The following is a 20,060-nucleotide window of genomic DNA, read 5'->3' on the forward strand; positions in this document are numbered from 1 at the left end:
CCATGCTGTGCGGGAAGTATGGCCAGACATTGCTAAATTTGCTGTGGGGCAAAACTGTCCCAATTCAGAACGACTGAGAAGGGAAAAAAAATAGGCAAACAGATTTATAATTATACACAATAGGACTGATCTCTCTAACACTGCTGAGTGAAAAGTCAGACATAAAAATGAACATACTATATATGGTTTCATATAGCATAAAACATCAAAACAAACAAACCATATTCATCACAGCAGGAAATCAGGATAATGGCTACCCTCAGGAGGGACAGTGAGGGGCGAAGTACCAGTAATGTTGTCTTGAGATGGGTGCTGCTTACATAGAAGAGAATTTATTGAGCACTTATGATATGGGGCATATATGTGGAAAAGTGCACCTATTAACTTTGTAGTTTTCATAATGAATGAAAACTCTGTATCCATTACTCTCTGAATTATTAAGCAACACTTACTGTATGTTAACTAAGCAAAGTTTTATTTTTTTATTTTATTTTTTTTAAAGATTTTATTTATTTATTTGACAGAGAGAGATCACAAGTAGACGGAGAGGCAGGCAGAGAGAGAGAGAGAGAGAGAGGGAAGCAGGCTCCCTGCTGAGCAGAGAGCCCGATGCGGGACTCGAGCCCAGGACCCTGAGATCATGACCTGAGCCGAAGGCAGCCGCTTAACCCACTGAGCCACCCAGGCGCCCCCTAAGCAAAGTTTTAAATCAAGCTGTGAGCTAATCATCTCCATGTGTCCCTTTTAAAAAGTCATTTACCTGAAAAATAAAGGAAAAACCCACTTAATTATTAATTCATTTCTAAGTGGTTACTTGCTCTTCTGAGATTCCTACTGGCGAAAGCCTCACAAATCTAAGATGATTCTTTTTAAGCTTAAAATGCTATAAAAACAAGGTCTGTCACAAATGAGGCATTTCTGTCAAGTGCCATAGTTTTTGTCTCTTACTAAAATGGAGAAATATGACTTAGCAGCTGAGGCACTGTTTTGTCAAAATAATCTATATTTATATGCCTCAATCCAGGAGTTAAGGATCCTTTTCTGAGATCCCTATTCTTTTACATATATAGTATTAATCCTTATTTTCCTGCACAAACATTACTTCAAAGCAAAACATGCTCCAACACTTAGCAAGTAATAAAATTGAAAGCTACACTGAATCTAGAATTCAATTGCATTTTTTTTAAAAATTTTATAAACATATATTTTTATCCCCAGGGGTACAGGTCTGCGAATCGCCAAGTTTACACACGTCACAGCACTCACCATAGCACATACCCTCCCCAATATCCATAACCCCCCCTCCCAGCCCCCCTCCCCCCATCAACCCTCAGTTTGTGAGATTAAGAGTCACTTATGGTTTCTCTCCCTCCCAATCCCATCTTGTTTCATTTATTCTTCTCATACCCCCTCAACCCCCCATGTTGCATCTCCTCTCCCTCATATCAGGGAGATCATATGATAGTTGTCTTTCTCCGATTGACTTATTTCGCTAAGCATGATACCCTCTAGTTCCATCCACGTCGTCGCAAATGGCAAGATTTCATTTCTTTTGATGGCTGCATAGTATTCCATTGTGTATATATACCACATCTTCTTTATCCATTCGTCTGTTGATGGACATCTAGGTACTTTCCATAGTTTGGCTATTGTAGACATTGTTGCTATAAACATTCGGGTGCACGTGCCCCTTCGGATCACTACGTTTGTAGCTTTAGGGTAAATACCCAGCAGTGCAATTGCTGGGTCATAGGGTAGTTCTATTTTCAACATTTTGAGGAACCTCCATGCTGTTTTCCAGAGTGGTTGCACCAGCTTGCATTCCCACCAACAGTGTAGGAGGGTTCCCCTTTCTCCGCATCCTCGCCAGCATCTGTCATTTCCTGACTTGTTCATTTTTGCCATTCTGACTGGTGTGAGGTGATATCTCATGGTGGTTTTGATTTGTATTTCCCTGATGCCGAGTGATATGGAGCACTTTTTGATGTGTCTGTTGGCCATCTGGATGTCTTCTTTGCAGAAATGTCTGTTCATGTCCTCTGCCCATTTCTTGATTGGATTATTTGTTCTTTGGGTGTTGAGTTTGCTAACTTCTTTATAGATTTTGGACACTAGCCCTTTATCTGATATGTCATTTGCAAATATCTTCTCCCATTCTGTCAGTTGTCTTTTGGTTTTGTTCACTGTTTCCTTTGCTGTGCAAAAGCTTTTGATCTTGATAAAATCCCAATAGTTCATTTTTGCCCTTGCTTCCCTTGCCTTTGGTGATGTTCCTAGGAAGATGTTGCTGCGGCTGAGGTTGAAGAGGTTGCTGCCCGTGTTCTCCTCAAGGATTTTGATGGATTCCTTTCTCACACTGAGATCCTTCATCCATTTTGAGTCTATTTTCGTGTGTGGTGTAAGGAAATGATCCAATTTCATTTTTCTGCATGTGGCTGTCCAATTTTCCCAACACCATTTATTGAAGAGGCTGTCTTTTTTCCATTGGACCTTCTTTCCTGCTTTGTCAAAGATGAGTTGACCATAGAGTTGAGGGTCTATTTCTGGGCTCTCTATTCTGTTCCATTGATCTATGTGTCTGTTTTTGTGCCAGTACCATGCTGTCTTGATGATGACAGCTTTGCAATAGAGCTTGAAGTCCGGAATTGTGATGCCACCAACTTTGGCTTTCTTTTTCAATATTCCTTTGGCTATTCGAGGTCTTTTCTGGTTCCATATACATTTTAGGATTCTTTGTTCCATTTCTTTGAAAAAAATGGATGGTACTTTGATAGGAATTGCATTAAATGTGTAGATTGCTTTAGGTAGCATAGACATTTTCACAATATTTATTCTTCCAATCCAGGAGCATGGAACATTTTTCCATTTCTTTGTGTCTTCCTCAATTTCTTTCATGAGTACTTTATATTTTCTGTGTATAGATTCTTAGTCTCTTTGGTTAGGTTTATTCCTAGGTATCTTATAGTTTTGGGTGCAATTGTAAATGGGATGGACTCCTTAATTTCTCTTTCTTCTGTCTTGTTGTTGGTGTAGAGAAATGCAACTGATTTCTGCACATTGATTTTATATCCTGGCACTTTACTGAATTCCTGTACAAGTTCTAGCAGTTTTGGAGTGGAGTCTTTTGGGTTTTCCACATATAGTATCATATCATCTGCAAAGAGTGATAGTTTGACTTCTTCTTTGCCGATTTGGATTCCTTTAATTTCCTTTTGTTGTCTGATTGCTGAGGCTAGGACTTCTAGTACTATGTTGAATAGCAGTGGTGATAACGGACATCCTGTCGTGTTCCTGACCTTAGCGGAAAAGCTTTCAGTTTTTCTCCATTAAGAATGATATTTGCCGTGGGTTTTTCATAGATGGCTTTGATAATATTGAGGTATGTGCCGTCTATCCCTATACTTTGAAGAGTTTTGATCAGGAAGGGATGCTGTACTTTGTCAAATGCTATTTCACCATCTATGGAGAGTATCATATGGTTCTTGTTCTTTCTTTTATTAATGTGTTGTATCACATTGATTGATTTGCGGATGTTGAACCAACCTTGCAGCCCTGGAATAAATCCCACTTGGTCGTGGTGAATAATCCTTTTAATGTACTGTTGAATCCTACTGGCTAGTATTTTGGCGAGAATTTTTGCATCTGTGTTCATCAAGGATATTGGTCTGTACTTCTTTTGATGGGATCCTTGTCTGGTTTTGGGTTCAAGGTGATGCTGGCCTCATAAAATGAGTTCGGAAGTTTTCCTTCTATTTCTATTTTTTGGAACAGTTTCAGGAGAATAGGAATTAATTCTTCTTTAAATGTTTGGTAGAATTCCCTCGGGAAGCCGTCTGGCCCTGGGCGTTTCTTTGTTTGGAGATTTTTGATGACTGTTTCAATCTGCTTACTGGTTATCGGTCTGTTCAGGCTTTCTATTTCTTCCTGGTTCAGTTGTGGTAGTTTATATGTCTCTAAGAATGCATCCATTTCTTCCAGATTGTCAAATTTGTTGGCGTAGAGTTGCTCATAGTATGTTCTTATAATTGTCTGTATGTCTTTGGTGTTCGTTGTGATCTCTCCTCTTCCATTCATGATTTTATTTATTTGGGTCCTCTCTCTTTTCTTTTTGATAAGTCTGGCCAGGGGTTTATCAATCTTATTCTTTCAAAGAACCATCTCCTAGTTTCGTTGATTTGTTCTATTGTTTTTTTGGTTTCTATTTCATTGATTTCTGCTCTGATCTTTATGATTTCTCTTCACCTGCTGGGTTTAGGCTTTCTTTCTTGTTCTTTCTCCAGCTCCTTTAGGTGTAGGGTTAGGTTGTGTACCTGAGACCTTTCTTGTTTCTTGAGAAAGGCTTGTACCGCTATATATTTTCCTCTCAGGACTGCCTTTGTTGTGTCCCACAGATTCTGAACCGTTGTGTTTTCATTATCATTTGTTTCCATGAATTTTTTCAATTCTTCTTTAATTTCCTGGTTGACCCATTCATGCTTTAGAAGGATGCTGTTTAGTCTCCATGTATTTGGGTTCTTTCCAAATTTCCTCTTGTTATTGAGTTCTAGCTTCAGAGCATTGTAGTCTGAAAATATGCAGGGAATGATCCCAATCTTTTGATACCGGTTGAGACTTGATTTAGGACCAAGAATGTGATCTATTCTGGAGAATGTTCCATGTGCACTAGAGAAGAATGTGTATTCTTTTGCTTTGGGATGAAATGTTCTGAATATATCTGTGATGTCCATCTGGTCCAGTGTGTCATTTAAGGCCTTTATTTCCTTGTTGATCTTTTGCTTGGATGATCTGTCCATTTCAGTGAGGGGAGTGTTAAAATCCCCTACTATTATTGTATTATTGTCGATGTGTTTCTTTGATTTTGTTATTAATTGGTTTATATAGTTGGCTGCTTCCACGTTAGGGGCATAGATATTTAAAATTGTTAGATCTTCTTGTTGGACAGTTCCTTTGAGTATGATATAGTGTCCTTCCTCATCTATTATAGTCTTTGGCTTAAAATCTAATTCATCTAAGGATTGCCACTCCTGCTATCTTCTCATGTCCATTAGCATGGTAAATTCTTTTCCACCCCCTCACTTTAAACCTGGAGGTGTCTTCGGGTTTAAGATGAGTTTCTTGTAGGCAACATATAGATGGGTTTTGTTTTTTTATCCATTCTGATACCCGGTGTCTTTTGATTGGGGCATTTAGCCCATTAACATTCAGGGTAAGTATTGAGAGATATGAATTTAGTGCCACTGTATTGCCTGTAAGGTGACTGTCATTGTATATTGTCTCTGTTTCTTTCTGATCTACCACTTTTAGGGTCTCTCTTTGCTTAGAGGACCCCTTTCAATATTTCCTGTAGAGCTGGTTTGGTATTTGCAAATTCTTTCAGTTTTTGTTTGTCCTGGAAGCTTTTAATCTCTCCTTCTATTTTCAATGATAGCCTAGCTGGATATAGTATTCTTGGCTGCATGTTTTTCTCATTTAGTACTCTGAATATATCATGCCAGCTCTTTCTGGCCTGCCCAGGTCTCTGTGGATAAGTCTGCTGCCAATCTAATATTTTTACCATTGTACGTTACAGACTTCTTTTCCCGGGCTGCTTTCAGGATCTTTTCTTTGTCACTAAGACTTGTAAATTTTACTGTTAGGTGACGGGGTGTGGACCTATTCTTACTGATCTTGAGGGGGGTTCTCTGAACCTCCTGGATTTTGATGCTTGTTCCCTTTGCCATATTGGGGAAATTCTCTCCAATAATTCTCTCCAACATACCTTCTGCTCTCCTCTCTGTTTCCTCTTCTTCTGGAATCCCAATTATTCTAATGTTGTTTCATCTTATGGTGTCACTTATCTCTCGAATTCTCCCCTCGTGGTCCAGTAGCTGTTTGTCCCTCTTTTGCTCAGCTTCTTTATTCTCTGTCATTTGGTCTTCTATATCGCTAATTCTTTCTTCTGCTTCATTTATCCTAGCAGTGAGAGCCTCCTTTTTTGATTGCACCTCATTAATAGCTTTTTTATTTCAACTTGGTTAGATTTTAGTTCTTTTATTTCTCCAGAAAGGGCTTTTATATCTCCCGAGAGGGTTGCTTTAATATCTTCCATGCCTTTTTCAAGCCCGGCTAGAACCTTGAGAATCATCATTCTGAACTCTATATCTGACATATTACCAATGTCTGTATTGATTAGGTCCCTAGCCTTTGGTACTGCCTCTTGTTCTTTTTTTTGTGGTGAATTTTTCCGCCTTGTCATTTTGTCCAGATAAGAGTATATGAAGGAGCAAGTAAATACTAAAAGGGTGGCAACAACCCCCGGAAAATATGCTTTAGCCAAATCAGAAGAGATCCCAAATCGTGAGGGGGGAGAAAGGGGATAAAATGGGGTTCAGAAAGAAAAAAAAAACTATTAAAAAAAGAAAGCCGATAAAAAATATAAAAAGGAAAAAAAAATATATATGTGTGTGTGTGTATATATATATATAAATATATAAATATATATATATATATATATATTAGATAAACTATTTAAAAAACGTTAAAAAAGAAAACGGTAAAAGTTAAAAAAATTTTAGCAGAAGAGGAGAAAAGGAAAAAAAAAATTGAAAAAGAAAAAAAAAATTAAATTAACTGCAAGGCTAAAAAATCATGGGGAGAAAGCCATGAGTTCCGTACTTTGCTTTCTTCTCCTCTGGAATTCTGCCGCTCTCCTTGGTATTGAAACTGCACTCCTTTGTAGGTGAACTTGGTCCTGGCTGGGTTTCCCGTTGATGATCTGGGGGAGGGGCCTGTTGTAGTGGTTCTCAAGCGTCTTTGCCCCAGGTGGAGTTGCACCGCCCTTACCCGGGGCCGGGCTGTGTAATCCGCTCGGATTTGCTGGGTTTGCTTTCGGGAGCTTTTGTTTCCTGAGCGCTTTCCGTAGAGTTCCAGAAGATGGGAACGAAGATGGTGGCCTCCCGGTCTCCGGCCCGGAGGAGCCGAGAGCCTGGGGCCCCACTCCTCAGTGCGCCCTCAGAGAAGAGCGCCCAATGACTCCCGTCACCCTGGCCTCGGGCCGCGCTCCGAGCTGACCGAGCCTGCGACCGGTTCAAGGCAACGCCGAGCTGAGAATCACTCCTCGGCTCTGTCTCTGTAGCCGGCTTCCCCATTCTAATACCAGTAAGCTCTGCGACACTCAGACACCCCTGATCCTTCTGCGACCCTGCGGGACCTGAGGCCACGCTGACCCCGCCCGGGCTTCACCCCAGTTAAGCCTCTGGAGCGATGTCCCTCAGCAGAACAGACTTTTAAAGTCCTGATTTTGTGCTCCGTTGCTCCGCCGCTCGCCAGGAGCCGGCCCCTCCCCCCGCGGTCTATCTTCCCGTCGCTTTGGATTCACTTCTCCGCCAGTCCTACCTTTCAGATAGTGGTTGATTTTCTGTTTCTAGAATTGCTGTTCTTCTTCTCTTCAATCTCCCATTGGATTTGTAGGTGTTTGCAATTTTTAGATAAGCTATTTAGCTGATCTCCCGCTACCCGAAGTAGTCTCAGCCTGCTACTTCTCCGCCATCTTGACTCCTCTAGAATTCGATTGCATTTTTAAAAAATGCTAAAATAAGAAACTACATTAATCTTTTAAAAGAACTCTATTTTAAACATACTGCAATGAAAAAACACAGATCCAAATAGGTGATTTATTTTTAGAGAAAAATAAAACAGGTTTTTACAATAAAGGGAAGAATAACAATATGAGATCATGTCCTGATTACATGTCAATTACCACATTCCATACAATGTGGATGTGATCAACATGTATTCAGTGATAGTATGAATAAACAGTTGAGATTTAAAAATCACATAGCACTTGCCAATGCTGTAAATCAGTGTCTAAATAAATACCCAGAAATAAGTAAATTTTAAAAACTGAAGCTTTTGACAGTGTTTATAAATCAACCCAAATGGTACATACAAATAGTACAGATGATAAATTGACATTACTGTTAGTTTCCACCTAATTTCTTTATAATATGGCTGTCTGGTGTTGCATTAGTGAAGATACTTCCTACAACCACATGGGTACCCCAGAGCCTATGACGAATCACTTTGCAGCAGCCAAGATCATCCACAGAGAATCCTAAATGTCGATAGCGTTCATCTGTTTCAAAAAGAGTATTGTTTGTATATGGTCCAAAAAACTGGAGGAGATAAAAGTGATATTCATTAGCAAGAAAGACAATGATGTAACAGTTTTTATATAAACATGAATACACACCTATTTTGATACTTCAAATATTTAAAAAAATCAGGACCTAAAAAGGGCAGTTTTTAGGTACTGCATGTGATAAGCACTTCCTCTTCATCCAATACCTGTGGTTCTGGAAATGTGAAACTAATAATCTAGCAGATTACACGCTATCCTGAACCAAACACTACAATATTTCTAGATTTTAAGATATAAAAAATTTCTATTTTAAGATATTCCTATTATAAGATATAAAAAATTTCATTATTATTTATCACTGAAAGCTATGCCCAGAATTTAAAATGCAACCACAACAGTGGTTCTTATTTTCTTCAAAGTATAGTGTCAGAGACATACTTCCTGGAAGTTAACATTTATAAATATTTAACACCCATATTTTCTTAATTCTAAAAAAGTCTTCTTTCTTAAACTATGATTGCTAATTTGTAACTACCAAATTCATTAATGTAAAAGTATTTACTAGTGAGAATGAAAACTAATAAAGACAGAAAAACTTAATTGTCAGTGACTGGTCCCTCAAAGGTTGTGAATGGAACTGACTCAAACTGGTACTACTTTGGATAAAGTTGTGAAGTTTAAAAACGGTCTTAAATAATAACTTTGTTAGAAATAGATCATTTAACAATTTTATAATAAAAAAACATTCCTACTTCAAATTAATCTGGTTTTCAAAATGTAATTACTCACTGCCAAACCAGATGATGGGTCAATAAAGTCTGCCCAATAGCCTTCTGCTCGAAGAGCATAGCAAATTTCCTTAGCACCATTAATGAACTGCAGAGAAAAAGAAAAAAATGTTCTGAAGATAGCATCCTTACATACTGTTGAATATAAAACATTTTAAAATATCTTTTGCTTCAGAGAACTCAGTAAGATTAACAAGGAAATACAACTAATGATAAATTAGATATAAAAAATCGTAAGATTTATGCCAGTCCAAAATATAGTTCATTTAACACTTTCATTTCCTTCAGAAAGTCTAAATTGTGTATTTTTTCTACTAAATTATTTCTTATTTTAGGAACAATTTCTAATAAATTCTGTGCTATTAACTCCCAAATTTGCCACGAATTGGAAAATAGTTACTATTTTTATATTATAAAAATAAGGTAAGAAAACAAAATACAATGAAAAGATATGAACCATTCATTTGAATTTTGTTTAAAAATGTTATTTGTGGGGCGCCTGGGCAGCTCAGATGGTTAAACAACTGCCTTTGGCTCAGGTCATGATCCCGGGGTCCCGGAATCAAGTCCCGCATCAGTCTCCCAGCTCCACGGGGAGTCTGCTTCTCCCTCTGACCTTCTCCCCTCTCATGCTCTCTCTCTAATAAATAAATAAAATCTTTAAAAAAATGTTACTTGTGTTACAAAAACACATCTATTCGTGATACATCATTTTCACTATATACCCTATTTTTTGTACAGTAATTATTACAAACCATGCATCTGTATCACCTATTCAAAATCTTGATCTCACCATTCTACTTTGTAATTCCTATGATGTCTTAACTACCTTTCTCAGAAGTCTAAGCAGTGAAAAAGACAGTAACAAATATTAGGACCAGATTATTGTGTTTTAAAAAAAAAAAAAAGGCAACAACCCATAAATGTTTAAAAACAAGGGCACAGATCCACTTCTGGTCATATAGAATAACAGCTATCCAGCTTGTCATCTGCTGAAAGCTGTAAAGCTGACTAAAATATATGAGACAATGGTTTTAAATCCTGAACAATAGTGAGCCAAAACTGTAATCTTGGAGAGAAGGGCAACAAATTAGGTGATGCCCATATTTGTTCCCGCTGTCTGGAACACTGTCATAGGGCAAAGGAGAAGATTCCAAGCAAAGTGATGGTGTCACTAAGCTAAGGAGGTAGAAAGGGAAGAGTTCTACTAAAGCATCTGAAATTTGTAGGTTAGGGTACTAGAAGAGAGAGGCATAAATGGGATTCCCAAGTAGAATGCAAAGTAATTCACCTGGTACAGTAACCAAGGGTGGAGCTGTGCACTCCCCCAAGGCAAGATTCCTTGAGGAAATGCCCTCACAGAAGAGTGCTAACTGGCATCTGAGAGGTCAGCAGTGTCACCAGAGGTTGGTGACAGCTAGGTAACATGAATTTCTGGCTCACACAAAGCGCTAAGACCTCACTGAGCATGCTGGGCATTTAGCTGAGATCCCCCAAAGTTTATGCCTGAGGAAGATGGGCCATATCCTAAATTAAGAGTTTAGCAACTTGCAGCCTGAAGGTCAAATCCAGCTGGGTGCCAGTAAGTGCAATATGGTTTCAATGGAATATATCCATGTCTGTTCATTTATATATTGTCTATGGTTGCTTTAACAAAATGAGGGTTGAGTAGTTAAGACTTAAGACCCTATAACCTATAAAGCCTAAAAATTTATTATGTGGCTCTTTAGCAGGATCAGCAAACTTTTTCTGCATAGAGGAAACAATTTAAGCTAACTTACTTTCTCCCAACACTTCCTTGTAAAATAATGAAAAACATTAATATTGTATTCTTTAGGTTATCTTCATACTTAATATTTATACTTATTGTTGAATCTCATTAATCTTAATTCTTAAATAAGAAACCAACTAAATATGGTCTAGAAAAGTCATTAGAAAATACATGAATTTAATGAACAGAAACAAAACTACACTAAACTACAAGAACAAAACAATACAAATATTGGTAAAGGTATTTAAGATTTCTGCTCATCAACGGCAAACACTGATATGTGGTGGAAAAAACTACAATAGATTTAAACTACAGAACATAAAACATCTATTGGCAGTAAACTACAGGTGGTTCTAAAATAACCACTAACATACTAAAATAGATCTTCATCGCTTTAGTCATTATAAAATTAAAAACAATAGGACATTTCAAAACCCTGAAATTGGTTATAAAAAACTGACAATTATACTGGGGTCAGTATCAAATGAGGTTCAGAATGTTTAACTCATTGGAAATTAGGACCAATAATGCAATGCACATTTGGGAGTGCTCTAGTGACTAAATGATAGCAATGGTAAGTATATATGTATTAGTAAATACTGCTTAGTAGGTAAAGAGAAACTGTTTGAGTTACTGCCTGAATTTCAACTCTCTAAATTCAGATCTCTTTAAAATCAGACAGTTCTTAGGCCTCTCTGTAACTTCTTTATTAACTAGCATGCACCTTGCTCATGATCATGATTTAACATCCAATTATTGGCAAAGCTATATGTGGGATATTTGAATATGAAGTCAGAAGTCATTATCCTAAGAGATTCTGTTCAGTATATAAATTATAATTTACAAATGAAGAGAACCATATATCCAATCCTAAAGAAAATATTTAAAAATTGCTAATATTACTTTACATGGAAATTAGCTAACTATATTTGAAAAAAATTCCCTTAACTAAAGTACCCAAGTGAGCTAATCTTGACCTGTCACAAAGGCAAAGGAATATTTTCGTATCTTACAGAAACTCATAACCCAATATCAAACTCTTTTTTTTTTAAAGATTTTATTTATTTATTTGACAGAGAGAGATCACAAGTAGACGGAGAGGCAGGCAGAGAGAGAGAGAAGCAGGCTCCCTGCTGAGCAGAGAGCCCGATGCGGGACTCGATCCCAGGACCCTGAGATCATGACCTGAGCCGAAGGCAGCCGCTTAACCCACTGAGCCACCCAGGCGCCCCTAATATCAAACTCTTAAGACAATTTTGTGTTTTTGTATTTTTTTAAAATTGAAGAGTTTAATTTACCACTTCACATTACTCAGGTTGGTGAAACAGAAAAGAAATGCTAATAATATCCAGGGTAAGTAAGTTATGGTGACAACATATATACTAGGGCCATCTAGGCAGCATCCATCAAAACATAAAATGAATATACACCCTGCATTCACCAATTCCCTATTTAGGAATCTACAGATGTAAGTGTGCGCATAAAAATATATGCACACATATATTCACTGCCTGTAACAGCAAAAGTTTTTCAATTTACAAATTACTAAGGGAATTTTTAACATAAAAAATTTATGGTTTGCTCATGAAATATAATACTATACAGATTTTACATAGTATAAAATCTGTAATGCTATGGAAAGGTGTCAAAACATTTTTTAGTAAAAAGCAAAGGACAGGAAAAAAGTGGGTATATAATACATTGTTACTGTACTGTACACTGTTACGGTTTATTCCTTGAAGACTGGAGTAGTTTTCACTTTTTACTTGACTTGCTTTAAGGAGAGAGTGATGGGTATGAAAAATTAATTTTACTTTTGTCATTTTTACTGTATTTTCCAAAATTCAAAAAAAATCTGATGGAAGTACTAGAAAGAATCTAAGTTTTTCGAAGATACTAAAAACAAAAAATGATGGCATTTTTATTCTAAGATGTAAAAGTCCTTTAGTATGGACATACATTAGCAGAGAATTAATAAATGCTAAAAAGATACCCATCATTTAAAAATGCTGGTTCACTGGTATTTAAACATCACAAAATTTAAATTGCCAGCAATGGAAAGAATTACCTTTTCTAAAAGCATTTCTCTTTCATTTTCTACCTCTTCGCTCCACACAGTCATATCATTCTTAGTTTTCTGTGTTATAGTCAGAATCATTAGTTTGTTGGTAGCTCCTTCTGGAAACAGTGACTCAAAATCTATAAAAAAGAAAAAAATTCCAGGGAGAAAATAAGTTTTTTTTTTTTTTTTTCTTTTAAAGAAGCAGTACATAAAAGTACTTCTTAGAAAAGTGATGGGTAAGTTTCATTATTATGGTACATGTTAGTTTGATAAACGCATACTATTTTTGAAAAAAATTTGAAGAGAACTTTTGGTTAACTTCTGCTCTTGTTGAACTGAAATACTGCTGTCAACAATTCTGAAGAGCAAATAAGGTTACTTGTTATTGGTCTTGTAATCTTCAAAATAAGTATTAAAAATTTCTCAGTATTATGTATTAGTTCATGAAATTATAGCTATAGTAATCACCCAGAAGTAGAAGGATTTCAGGGAAAAAGTTACTGAGAAGTCTACAGCTATGAGGGGATATCTGAAAGACCTTACCTTGGTCATGTAATCTTTTCCGGCCAGACATATTACAATATTAAAGTTACAAAGTACTGCAATGCCTATGGAGTCCATTATTTAACATTTAAGAAAATTAGTGACATTATATAATACAGATTAGTGTAAATGTATGAAGCACACTGTACCTCTTCGCAGCAATTCTGGACACGTCTGGATTGCACACTCTACTTTGGCGTTTTCAAAGTAAGTTTCTGCACTGCTGATTTCTTGTTCAACAGGTGCATTACTACCCTAAGAGGAATAGAACATAAATAAAAGCTGGAGTTCAAATAAAATATCTGATCTGTTACAAGCCTGTATTCCCTGAAAAGTTTAAAAAAAAATTAACTGGAGGTGGGGTAATAAAGATTTAAAAACTTCAAAATGAACATATAAATATACTATATACATATGTATATAGATATATATAAACATACATATAAATATACTAATATTCTAAGACTTGATATGAGAAGTTGGCTAAGCAACTAAAATGCCTAAACTTATATATTATATATTAATATTATATATATTAAATATATACCTTTTCCTACAGGACAAGTTTAGAGGCTTCTAGTCAACTGAAACTTATACTATATATTAGATACTATGACAAGAGCAGCCCCTCAATGGTAAAAAAATCTGGCCTTTACCCTTAGGTTTAAAAGAGCGAGTAGAAGAAAACATGAAAAGCATGAACAAATAAATGTAATCCAACATGAAAAGTGCTTCAGAGTTACAAAGAAAGTCTTCTGGTAGTATAGATGGGGAAACATCGTATTTAAACTACATGTGAATTAATGTGTACGTTTGGTGTGTAATGAATAGGTAGAAAGGAGGTTAGAAACTCAGGAGGAAAAAACAGTCCAGCAAGAGACAGAAACAGTGCAAGCACATGCAATGGTCAAAGAATATGGTACAATTAAAATAAACAACAAAAAAAAAACCCGAACCAAAAGGTATACTGTAATTTGAGTGCAGAGGGAGCAGAGAGTAACAGAAGGTGAAGTGGTAAAAGTAAGGGATCAAAATTGTGGAAGGTCATTTATGCCACATTAAAGAATTTTGACTTTAGTCTATAAACAATGAATAGCAAGATCAGACATAAAAAAAATAATGCCATTATTATTGTGCAGGCAATAGACCAATTAACAGCCAATATTTACTGATCACAGTGTATTTAGGTGTTTTATGTATATTTTTACATTTAATACTCATAGCAACGTTGTGGGCTAGGTATTATTATCCCATTTTACATATAAAGAAACAGAGGCTCAGAGATATTAAGTAGCTTTCTCAAGGTCACAAAATTAAGTAAAAGGCAGAAGTAACCTTTGAAGCAAGATTTATCCTAGCCTCATAGTCCACCTCACTATAATGGCTCTAAGAATTGAGGAGAACTACAGAGGTCTTGAACTCTGGCTTTATTAGTGGGAAGTGAAAGGACACAAATAATTTAAAATTTACTTCAGAGGGGGAAGCAATGCAATTTTGTCACTCTGTATGGTGATATGATGGAGAGAGAAGCCAAGTTTGGCAGTATAATTTTTGTCTTGGGACAGTGGGAGAATGACTAAGTCACTTATGCTATTGATAACATGGGAGTAAGGACAGATTGTGAGGCATGGGAGGCTGGGGAACCTAAGTATGAGACCTATAAAATCAAGGGACTTTTAAGACATTCAGATAATGATGTCTGGTGAGCAGATAGAAATATAGAATCAGAAATGTCAGAAAAAGTTAGGAAGCCAAGGAATTAAGTGACCAATGAGTAATTAAATAAGATGGACAGAAACACATAGGAAATCACATAAATGGCAGACAGAGGAGCCAAGATGACAGAGAAGTAATTATCGGAGATAAAATGTCAGGGGAGGACAGCTGTCTCCAAATGTTAGGTTACTGGATATAAATCATTATAACTATGAGGAGCTGTTGCTATAAATATTATGGCTTTGATAAAAAAATCAGCCTGAAACTGCAGAAATTGAGAAAATGATACAAATTAGGGGTTTGATAGAAACTCTGAATTGCATGTAACTTTCCATTTTGGTGAGCAACACCAGTTTATTTTTACCCCCCCCATTTTTACTTATTAATTCTTTTATTCATTCATTTGAGAGAGAGAGTGTGCTAAGGAGAGGGAGAAGCAGACTCCTGCTGAGAAGGGAGCCAGCTGCAGGGCTCAATCCTAGGACCTGAGCCAAAGGCAGATGTTTAACCTACTGAGCCACCCAGGTACATTCCCCACCCCCCTCTTTAAAGTAAGCTCTATATAGCCCAATGTGGGACCTGAGCTCACAGACCCTGGATCAAGAGCAGCATGCTTTACTGACTGAGCCAGCAAGGCATCCCTACAATACCAGCTTAAGAACTCATTTAAAAAAACAAAACAAAAACAAAAACACTCACCTTTTTTTTTTTTTTAAGATTTTATTTATTTGACAGAGATCACAAGTAGGCAGAGAAGCAGGCAGAGAGAGAGGGGGAAGCAGGCTCCCCAACGAGCAGAGAGCCCAATGCGGGGCTCAATCCCAGGACCCTAAAATCATGACCTGAGGCAAAGGCAGAGGCTTTAACCCACTGAGCCACCCAGGCGCCCCAAGACACAGTTTTTCTAAAAAAAAAAATTCTTTTTTAATCTTTTTTAGTTTACTGTGTCTGAAGAATTTCAGAGATATCAAAATTTTCTTAAGTTGTAAATGCCTAGAGGAGTGTAAAACTATAAAAGCAAACGATCTAAATTTTTAGTAATACAGGTATTAAATTATATTTGAAATAAGCAGTTATTAAACAATGTATTTATGAAGAATTATTTACCTACAAGAGATTATAATCTAAAGTAAAAAAAAAAAAAAGGGGGGGGTGGGTAACCTGGGTGGTTCGGTTGGTTAAGTATCTGCCTTTGGCTCAGGTCATGATTTCAGGGTACTCAGATGGACCGAGTCAGGCTCTCCAGCTGGTGGGGAGTCTGCTTCTCCCTCTTCCTCTGTGTGCTTGCTCTCTTTCTAATAAATAAACTCTTTAAAAAAAAAAAAAAAAAAAAAGAGGCACCTGGGTGGCTCAGTTGGTTAAGCATCTGCCCTCTGCTCAGGTCATATTCCTGGGGTCCTGGATCAGGAAACCCACATCAGGGCTCCTTGCTCAAGGGGGAGCCTGTGTCTCCCTCTCCTTTTGCCACCCCCCCCACCCCAGCTCCTCTTCCTGGGTTCTCTAATAAATGAACAAAATCTTTTAAAAAAAATTATATAGCAAACATGTATAGAACAATGCCAAGTTTTTAAAAGTTCTACATGTTGTTTCTGAATATGCTGGAATTAAGTTTTTAAAAAACTTTTTCGATTCAAGTAATATGCCCACAATTATCAGAAATTAATACAGTATTAATGATCAGAAAAATAGAATAAATGATATTGATTTACCTGAAATTCATTCACATACTGTGCCATCACAAACTCGTGTCTTTCACTTGATAAAGGCTCTGCTAGAATATCAGGTAAAGTTTTATGAACCTGGCTTTTCTTCTGTGACATGGTCCCATTGAGATGACAATCAAAACCTATGTTCCCAGGAAGCTGGAATCTCTGATCCTGAGGTCCAAATGGTCCCATAGTTTCATCAGGCCAAACAGTTCGAGAGCCTGAAGAGGAACAACAAAATGAATCCATTTTCTCCAATAGTCAAGTGCATTGGTGGACTGAAAGAATATTTTTCTAATTAGGTATTTTTTATAAAACCAAGAGATCCTTGAAATTTCCTTTTTTTTGAATGTAAATTAGTTTTATGTCATTAAAAAAATCAAAGTAACCAGTTTTTAGCTCAAAGGCAAGTCTGTTATAAGGAGAAGGATATAATAAAGTATAGTAATCCAAACTACGTAATGCCTGATAGTCATTAAAAAGAATACAGTAAATTTTGGAACGAGTCTGGGAAGACAGCAGAGTAGGAGAATCCTAAGTTCACCTCGTTAACACAGAAACCCCTACGTAACCACAAAGGTGAACGAACACAGGAAATCTTTGGGTTAATCAAAGAGAAGAGGCCAATCAGAAAGGCTAGAAGGGGCAGATATAGTTTGAAACCAAAGTTCCCAGCAAGACTAACCACAAACAGGAGGGACAAGTACAGAGAAGGGAAAGGAAAAGATCCCATACCAGGTACCCCAGATATGAGGGAGCCCCACTGAGAAGACAAGTCCCCCTAATATCTGGCTTTGAAAATCAGTGGGGTTTAATTTCAAAGATTTTTACAGTTAGTGGGTTTAGGGCTCGGGGAGCCAGAGGGTAATAGGAAACTGAATTCCCCCCTTAAAGAGAGAGCGAAACGAATAATCCCACCCAGATATAGCTTAGAGGCAGAAGTCTGAAAAGTGCCTGGGGTAAAACATCAGGAAGGTTTTTTTCCTTTTTTTTGGTAACTTATTTCAGTCTGTACTGAGAAGAATCTGTGTTGGAGAAGCAAGGATCTGTAGGAAATTTCTCCAAGAACAAAAGGGCTGGCAGGTGCAATTTATCTCCCTCCCACCTCAGCCTAGGTACCCAGACGTTTGTGGAACCAATGTGAACGCTATCCACATAACTTGCTAACACTGTGTATGCACTCCCACATTCTCCTGTTGAATCACTCCATTCAAGTAGCCACACTGGGCAGGAGTCCCTGCAAAGCAGCTCCAGACAGGTCTCATCCTACAAGTGGCCCTGATAGTGAACACTATCATTCCAAAATAACTCTTGCCCTGGGGAGTGGGGAAGATAACCATGTACACCTGTCTGACTGCAGCACCAGCAGACGGACAGACATCTGATCTCTTGGCCCACTAATCAACAAAGCCTCTCAAATGAAAGACAGAGATAGTGCCCTGCACTTCTGTACAACTGCAGCCCCTGTTAATGGGCTGAAGGCAAGCATCTGGACTGATTACTGATACTGTCCAACTATAAGCCCTTCTCTGCCCCAAACAGGCCCTTAACAGCACAGGGACCAGCCCCTGCCCACAATAAGAAAATAGACATTTGGAGCTGACTAAAGGTAAATCTGGCTGAGCCACAACAGTATGGTGCACAAAACTCATATAAAAACCCACAGGCACCTGGTTCTGGAGAAGAGGGGACAGTGTGCTACAGGGCACCACAGGACCTCTTCTTCACCCATAAAGCCACGACTTTCAAGAGATACATATTACTTTCTAAATAGGAAAAAAACTGAAAAAATGAGAAAGAGCAATGTCCCAAATGAAAGAACAGGTTAATACTAACCAAAAGAGTTAAATGAAATACAGATAAGCAGTATGTGTGATGAAAAAAGAGTAGGGGATCTTTGTGAGAACCTCAACAAAGAGATAAAAATATTAAAAAACTAGTCAGAGATGTACTCCATGATTAAAATAAAAAATATACTACAGGGAATGAATGGTACATTTGTGGAGGTAGACTAATGGATCAGTGCCTGGGAAGACAGGGTAATGGAAAGCAACCAAACTGAATAGGAGACAAACAAAACTCAGCAACATCACAAGTGTAATAAGTCATAGGGATCCCAGAAGGAGAAAACAGGACAGAAAATTTATTTGAAGAAATAACAGCTGAAAAGTTTCCAAACCTGAGGCAGTAAATACATTATCTAGATCCAGGAGACAGAGAGCCACCAACAAATTCAACCCAAAGAGGTCCACACTAAGACATAATATTTAAAATGGAAAAAGGATAGAAAATTTTTAAAGCAGTAGGAGAAGAGAGAGCGGACACACAGAAGGGAAATCCCATAAGGTTATCACTTGATTTCTAAGCAGAATCACTGCAGGCCAGAAGTGGGTGGTATGATATATTCAAAGTGCTGAAAAGAAAAAACCTGCAACCAAGAATACTCTATCCAGCATGGCTTTCATTCAGAACAGAAGGAACCATAAAAATTTCCCAAACAAGTGAAGAGTTCATCATCATTAAACCAGCCTTACAAGTAACACTGACGGGAATCTTTGAATGGAAAGAAAAGGCCATAACAAAGAAATTAGGAAAAAATCTTATAAATACAAACAATAAAAATAATATATTAATCATTTACAAAATCAGTATGGAGTTTAATACACAAAAGCAGTAATATCAATTTTGTCTATAATAATCAATAGAATCAGAAAATAAAAGGATGTAAAGTGTGACATATACATAAAATGTGGGGACAGGTATAAATTTAGTGCTTTTAGAATGGAGTCAAACATAAGCAACCATCAATTTCATATACATTGCTATACACATAAAATATTATATATGAGTGGTTTTGGTGGACTCAGCAAGATGGCGGAGAAGTAGAAGACCCTCTTTCAACCAGTCCCCTGAATCGAGCTAAATATCTACCAGAATACTCTGAACACACATGAAATCAGCCTAAAATGTAATACACTTCTGGATCTCTATGAAGGCAGAAGACATCAATGGAGAGGTAAAGCAGAGTGGGAGCACTCGGGACTCATATCAGAGGATACACAGAAGGGGAAGAGAGCCACAAGAAACAACTCACTGGAAAAGTAATACCCCAGTACGAAAGTGCCCTATGTTTGGGGACCAGCATTAACTTGGAGTCTGGTTAAAAGCACACAAAAAGAACAAAGGGTCTTAAGGGACAATTGCTGGAATCAGGTGGCCACAGGCACAGACTAAACCCAAGGTCACAGGGTGGTTATAGCTGGCACCCACCGGTACCTGAGAGAGCCCGGAGGAGGGACCTGCTGGTGGTCCCTGGACCCGCAGCATTCTGCGACCTGAGCTGCAGCCGGGTCTG

The 20,060-nt window shown here is 37.5% G+C and overlaps 1 protein-coding gene across 3 annotated transcripts in view; it reads right to left on the reverse strand.

Annotated features, from left to right (window-relative positions):
* Positions 1 to 7,638: 7,638 nt before the first annotated feature.
* The window catches only part of MMADHC (metabolism of cobalamin associated D), a 41,751-nt gene continuing 29,329 nt past the window's right edge, over positions 7,639 to 20,060 (reverse strand). For all 3 annotated transcript variants that reach the window (XM_047721684.1, XM_047721685.1, XM_047721686.1), the window contains exons 4-8: positions 16,709 to 16,926; positions 13,433 to 13,538; positions 12,747 to 12,877; positions 8,909 to 8,995; positions 7,639 to 8,153 (exon numbers count right to left, since the gene is read on the reverse strand). In XM_047721684.1, the coding sequence (XP_047577640.1) occupies positions 7,959 to 8,153; positions 8,909 to 8,995; positions 12,747 to 12,877; positions 13,433 to 13,538; positions 16,709 to 16,926 (737 nt within the window). In that variant the 3' untranslated portion in view covers positions 7,639 to 7,958. The remainder of the gene's footprint in view (positions 8,154 to 8,908; positions 8,996 to 12,746; positions 12,878 to 13,432; positions 13,539 to 16,708; positions 16,927 to 20,060) is intronic.

The sequence above is a fragment of the Lutra lutra genome, chromosome 3, assembly GCF_902655055.1.
Source record: "Lutra lutra chromosome 3, mLutLut1.2, whole genome shotgun sequence".
NCBI lineage: Eukaryota > Metazoa > Chordata > Mammalia > Carnivora > Mustelidae > Lutra > Lutra lutra.